Below are 7,267 nucleotides of genomic sequence, written 5' to 3' on the forward strand. Positions count from 1 at the left end.
CAGAAAGGTTAAGTATCTTGCCCAGGGTCACACAGCCAAGCTGGATTTATGCCTAGGTCATCTGACCTCAGAGTCCATATTCTTATTCATGACCTTGTGCTGCCTATGAGCAGAGCTAGTCAAACAAGAGACCTCAGGTAGTACTGTTGGGACCTGGTCTCATCACATGATGCTGATGGGTGAAAACATTCCATGCATTCCTGACAGTTCCCAGATTCCCAACATGAGAGAGAATTAATAACCTGATCTCAAGGCCTGTTGCTGGCAGAGCTAAGGAGGCAATGGCTGGGGAGAGGGGAGGCAGTGGTTAGGAGCAGTGGCTTCACAGTTAGGCTGGTCTGGGCGCAACTCCCAGTACTACAGCGTGTCAGCTGTGTGACACTGGGAAAGTCCATTTCCTCCTCTGTAAATGGGGCTATGAGTGGGCCTTAACTAATAATTGCAATACAAACTTAATGAGATACTGTACACCAAGCTTTAGTGCAGTGCCTGGCACATGGTAAGCACTGAATTGTGCACCATTATATCATTACTGTTCATATTACTGATGATGTTATAAGGCTCACTCTGCTTTCTCCTCAATATTTTTGCTGGGCGAAACCAGAACCTGCTGATGTGATAAATGCCAACCCACACTTCTGGAGAAAATTACGATTGTTGTAAAAGATCCATGATTAAAATTCCAAAAAGATGATAATTTCCAGCAGGGGCTTATCCTCAGAAGCAGCCTACAACATCCCACAGCATGCTCCTTTATTATTTTTTATTTTTTTAAATTAACTTTTTATTTTGGAATCATTTTAGATTTATAGAGAAGTTGCAAAGATACCACCGAGAGTTCCCATATACCCTTCATGCTGCTTCCCCTCATGTAATTATCTTACCTAACCAAGGCACCTTTGTCACAACTAAGAAATACTTTATACTAAACCCCATACTTTATTCAAATCTCACCAGTTTTTGCAGCATGCTGTTGCAGGACAGAATCCAGCATACCACATTACATTTAGTCTTTTAGTGTTTTTCAAAAACACTTATTAGCTTATAAATTATATCCTTTTTTTCTGAGCATACAAATAACATATGCTTATTTGGAAAGCATTCAGACATGACAGAACTGTTCAGAGGAAAGCGAGTACTGTCCTCAGAGATGACCTTGTTAACAGTTTTTGGACATTCGATCTCACTTCCCCTGTGTGGTACACACACATATGTGGAAATCCACTTTTATGAAATATTTTTTTCCGACTATGGAATAAATTGTAAAAGTTAAAGTCTCATATGATTTCTCCCTCCTTCTCTCCAAAGATAAGAAAAATAAAACTATAATGGGAAGTTTTGTATATATTCTATACATAGTCACATATACATATACTTATATACACACGTGCATACATCTCCAAGAAAAGAACCATACTAAATGTTTTGCCATCCATCTTGCTTTGTTTTTAAAAATGAATTAACAATATATTGTGTGCATGTTTCTACATGGCACATTCTTTTTATCAGTTGAGTCATCCTTCATAATGTGGATACATAACAATTTATAATTATTATGTATGCAATCAGTTATATAACCAACCCTCTGTTGATTGATATTCTGGGTTTTTTCAGTTTTCCCTCTTATAAACAATGTCGCAGTCGATTTCATAACAAGGTATCTTTTCGCACTTGCTGGCATGTTTTTCTAAGATAAATGTGCTGCCTTTAAGGAGCTTGGCTGGGGACCCTCCAGACATCCCCACATTAGGACGACTGCAAGATGCACTGATCTTTCCTCCCTTCCCCCTTTCTCTTTCCCAGATACTTTCATGGTGGAAGATGCGGTGGAAGCCATTGGGTTTGGAAAATTTCAATGGAAGCTGTCTGTTCTCACAGGCTTGGCTTGGGCAAGTATTTCTGGGGGTACTGACCTCACATTCAGTCTCCGAGAAACCTTTATGCTGCTCAGCTGGGTTTCCGTGATCTACAAGGAAGGACGTAGTTCTCTCCACATAGAGCCTTTGCTTGAATCCACAAAGTTTATGCCGAGTGACTGACCCTGGTGATAATGAAGATCTGTGCTTAGGGGAAGTTGGGTGTGTTGGAGTTTACCCTCATGGAGGAGTTGAAGATTCTGTCTAATTAAATGATTCTCAGTCTTTTGGGGCTCAGGGCTACTTTGAAATTATGATGTCATCTGTGGAGCTCATCCTGGAAAAATATGCACAGAAAAATGAGCCCTCTGTTTCAAGAGGCTCATGGTCCCTTATTAAAATTTCCTCATCTACTTATAGTGAATAACTCATCTAGAACTTTAATACAACTGAAATTGATTTTTGCGAATGGTGTCCGATGATGACCTAACTAAATATTTTTCCAAATGGATCTTCGATTTCCCCACATCATTTTCCTCAATAATTTAAAGGCCACTTATATCTTTTATCACATTTCTGTGGCCACAGGGATCTGCTTCTGGACTCTCATTTCTGTCCCATCATAGTGTACATCTAGCGCCATAAAGGATGTTTAATTACTGGGGCTTCTTAGTATGTTTTAATATATTAAAAAGTTGCACTTGTTAAATATGCTGATAATTCTACATGAACAATGACCTCTAAAGCAAAACAAGCTAGTCTTTTACTGAGCTAAAGAGAAAAGATCATTGTCGCTCTGCCTCTATAAAAATGTTTTTCTCAGATTTTTGAAATAGGATGTTTCCCTACTTCCTTCCAGGAGTGCCCCTGTTTTTTTAAACATGGAAACACAGACACAAACACAGACACACACACACACACACACACACAAGAATGTTTAATATCTAGTTGTCGGTTTCCACATGGCACCTCATTGTTTTACTACTAGAGCTTTCTGTATGTTGATGTGTGGTAGGGCACTCAGCAGGTAGTAGAAGAGGGATTTTGTACATGCTCTCTCTGAGGTCACAGACTTGGCGAGGGGTCAGCATCCTGGCCTCATGATGTTTGCTTCCTCCCTGCAGATGGCCGATGCCATGGAAATGATGATCCTGAGCATCCTCGCACCACAGCTGCACTGTGAGTGGCGGCTCCCCAGCTGGCAGGTTGCATTGCTGACCTCGGTAGGCAGCCAGCAGCTCTCTCCCATTGTGTACAGTTCTGGTCCACTGGGGTGGTCTGTGGGGTATCCCTCTCCTTCTGCTGCTGCCAAAGGCTCAGCAGAAAAGAAGTAACCACGCATGGAAATACCATGACCTCAGTTCCCTCTACTCCTCTCCCTACTTCATATATCCTGGCTGGTTGGCAGCCAACTCTATTGCATGCAGGGATTCAACTACCTGGAAGCCCTAGACATCTTGCTCAATTGCCGGAAAGTTGGAACCCACCTAGGCACATCACTTAAATCTTATAAGCCTTACTCTTCCAAAAAGGAGATGCCAATACTGCCCATGCAAGGGTGATCTGAGGACTGGAAACGACACAGTGCCTGACACATAGTAGATGTTCAATAAATAGTAGGGAGCTGCTGCTCCCTAGAATTAAGGCTTGATAAAGAGTGAGGCAGAACCTTCAATTTTTGTTAGGGGGAGTTCAGCAGTAACCTTCTAAAAGGGAGGGAATGCCAGGCCGGATAAGAGGATAATAATAATCCTCACAAAAGCTAATATTTATTGAGCATTTACTGTGCAAATGGCTTTATATACATTGTATATAACATATGCATAATGTACATTGTGCTCTTTAATCCTCACAATCCTATGAGGTAGGTACTATTATTAGCTGAGGAAAGTGAAGCACAGAGTTGTTAAATCACTCGTGAAAGATCACACGGCTTAGCTAGTGGCAGAGTAATTGATAACTAGGAATGCTTCCCAGAATGCTGTTTTCTATGGACAACTGTTCTAGGATGACCTGAGTGCCTTCAGCAACCAGGACTAGTCTGATATTAGCAATAAGGTTGTGCAGCTCAGTGGGAGGAACATCATAAGCATGTATACCTGCATAAATGTGGCTCAGTCACCTGCTAGATGTGTGACCTTGATTGACATACTTTTGGGCTTTATTTCATTATCTGCAAAGTGGGGGTGTTAACACCCGGTTTTCTGCAGATGGGCAACAAAATCCCTACAGTGCTTAGCACATAATGGGGGTGTGTGAATGATTTCTTTCTTATATTCCTCATTTTCACTGATACCCAGTAAAGAATAATCACAATTCTGTGTTTTTGGAATGCAGGGCCTTTTTGGTCTTTTGTCACTGGTTCCTAACAACCACTATTTATTGAGCACTTATCTTATGCCAGGCTCTGTGCATTACCTCTTTAACCCTCTCCACCCTATGAAAGAGGTGCTATTATTATATTACTCCCATTTCTGCAGACAAAGAAACTAAGGCTCAGAGAGGGGTGATGATTGCCCAAGCTCAGATAGCCCATAAGAGGCAGAGGCCAAACTGAGATCCAGGCCTGGCGGACTCAGAGTCCTTGCTGCCAGCCCCTGCCCTGGACTACTGATATGAAGTTTGGACTCATGGGCTGTGAAGTTCTATGGCTAAGTTTTCTGTGGAAAAGTTAGAGCACTGCAGGAATTGCTTTCACTGCACAATGTACATGAGGATAAGACAGATCTGTCATTGCTGTCACAGGAAATACTATGTGATATTACTGTAATTACTGTAATATAGCAACTACTGCTCTGCTATGCCTAAATCTCTCCCTTGGGGATGGGAGAATGGGGAAAATTCGTGTTTGGGAAGATGTTTAACTCTTTCAGGATGCAAGGATATCACTTAGCACATGACTAAGGCAACACCTTACCCCAAGACAGTAATCTTCAACCATTTTTGTTCTTGCTAATCTAAAAAAGAATTGTATAAGAACTATGCAGCCCCTGGGACTATCACAGGTTTTTAAATTGACATTAAAATTTTTAAAAGTATAGGTTTCAGATTATATAATTTCTGGTATATTGAAATATTAAAAATTTAAATAAAATTATCATATCGTTTTTTAAATGTGTCCAACAGAATTGAAATGTTTACCTGATAGCCGCCATTATCTGTTTAAAAATAACATGAATAAGCTCTTCAGAAGAATTTGGAAGTTTTGCATTGTCTTGTTTTCTTCTTAAACTGGTATTTCCATTCCATTTCTCCATGTAATTTTATCCTAATGTAATGTTTTACTATGCTTAAAAGTATTTCATTTGTCACACTGTCATAATTTTTTGTGACAAAGTACATAAATTCTAAATTATTATTTTTAATTTTCTGAGATCATAAAGCTATAGTATTAAAATTTTTCTCCAGCACTGAGTCATCATAATTCTTAGTAATATACAATAGGTCAAAACAGCAGAGATAATTAATTTTGATATATAATTATTAAACATAAGTAAATTTTTATCTGGAATATACCCTTAATGAGTAGTATGAAGTGTTTCTCAATTACGTCACATATTCTTGGCTGAATACTTATTGCTAAATTGAGACAGGCTTCGGCAGCAATTCTATCCCTATTTTTCACTTTTACTGAATCGATATGACTATGAAGAGCATTGTTCACACAAAAAAAGTTTAGGAGTTTAGGGGGAACTGAAGTTTGTAATCACTCAATAAAGTAATGCCACTTGATTTTTTTTCAGCAACTTCCAATTTATATGTCAAAGAGCCCACAACAGTCGCTTATGAAACATTATTTTTAGTGATCGAATTTGCTGACTGCTCAATGAGGCTTTCCTTCATTTTGGTTAAAAAATAGAAAAGAATTGGAATGTGGACGAGTTGCAAAGGAATTTTTAACAGTGTCATCGGTGTCCCTTTTGAGGCATTCTGGAGGGTTTAACTTCAAAGCAATGCTACGTGAGGTGCCTGGTGAGACTGGGGGAGGGGCAGTTGAGAAAGGGAGAGTGGAACAATGACAGGTGAGCACCCTAACCTGTTTCCAGGAAAGAGTATGTATGGGAGTTGAGGACCTGGAAATTAATTCCTTTAAAATTAGCCATGTTGGCTTTTCCCATGGAATTCATCTGTGTAGCCCTTAGGACTTGCCTGGAAGAATCCTTTTGGGATCAAATTGCACTGGGCCGGGCCTTAACCTTTCTGGGACTCAGTTACTTTACCTGCAGTTGGGGATAATATAGTGCCTGCCTTGTAGGGCTGCTGTGAGCATTAGGTAAGCCATGGAGATAGAGCATTCAGCATGGTGTCGGCACTTGGTGAGTGCCCGGGAAAGGCTAGAGCAGTGGTGAAAGCTCTAGTGAACCTGCTTGGATTTAAGACCGGCTCTATTCTCTCCTCTTTGAGATACTGAGCAGATTTCTTAACCCTTTTGAGCCTCAGGCTTCCCATCTATAAAATGGGTATGATGATTGAAACCTCATCCACTCTGTTCAAGGATTAACAATGTAACAATGACTTTGATTGGCACAGAGTGAGTGCTCCAGGAATGCTTTCACTTACTAACAGCTTACAGCTCCCATCCCAACCTCCTGCTTGTTTTTTATACTCTCCAAATTTTACCTTGCAACCTGTGATATTTTCTTAGCAACAGGGCAAGACATTTCTTTGGTATGGAGAGAAATTGGTAAAATGCTAGCTCTGCAGCCACGCTGCCTGATTCCAGCCTCGGCTGCACCACTTACAGATGTGCAGCTTTACAGATGTGTGACGCCAGCCAAGTGTCCTCCCCTCTCTGAGTCTCAGTTTCCTCATCTGTAAAATGAGGAGAATAGTAGCACCCACCCCCACAGGATTGTTGTGAGGTTTAAAAAGTAACATGAAGCACACAGAATAGTGTTTGCACCTTGCGATTACTGTGATGTTACAAGTTCAATTTGTTGTTCTCTTTCTCTGCGACACTCCGACACTCCGTGTCACTGCCTAACAGAAACTGTCTTTCCACACACAGGTGGTCTTTGTTGGCATGATGTCCAGCTCCACTCTCTGGGGAAACATCTCAGACCAGTACGGCAGGAAAACAGTAAGGCGACCTCTTCTAAGCACATGTCCCCTGGGTTATCTCCATGATGGTGGTGACAAGTAGCAAAATGTGTGATTCTTGGGCACTTGGGAGGCCTCTTTAGGAGCTACGTTGCTGTGCAGTGAGAAGACTGCTCTGAGGCTGCTGTAGATTCTTGAAATCACACATTCCTAGTGGGGCCCAACCATGTGCATTTCACGGTACAGAAGGTGCCGTTGGTCCCCACCTGATTCCCTGGGCACTCACCATTTACACAAGGCTAAGGGCAGACACGGGTGGTAGAGAAAGACACCAGGTGTCTTGCCCTAAAGTGGATCATCTCTCAATCCTA

General features: G+C 41.1%; 1 protein-coding gene across 1 annotated transcript in view; it reads left to right on the top strand.

Annotated features, from left to right (window-relative positions):
• The window catches only part of SVOP (SV2 related protein), a 64,753-nt gene that overhangs the window by 13,049 nt on the left and 44,437 nt on the right, over window positions 1–7,267 (top strand). The window contains exons 3-5 of the mRNA XM_006922179.1: window positions 1,804–1,889; window positions 2,981–3,079; window positions 6,865–6,936. Of these exons, the coding sequence (XP_006922241.1) occupies window positions 1,804–1,889; window positions 2,981–3,079; window positions 6,865–6,936 (257 nt within the window). The remainder of the gene's footprint in view (window positions 1–1,803; window positions 1,890–2,980; window positions 3,080–6,864; window positions 6,937–7,267) is intronic.

The sequence above is a fragment of the Pteropus alecto genome, unplaced genomic scaffold, assembly GCF_000325575.1.
Source record: "Pteropus alecto unplaced genomic scaffold, ASM32557v1 scaffold259, whole genome shotgun sequence".
In the NCBI taxonomy this organism is placed as follows: domain Eukaryota; kingdom Metazoa; phylum Chordata; class Mammalia; order Chiroptera; family Pteropodidae; genus Pteropus; species Pteropus alecto.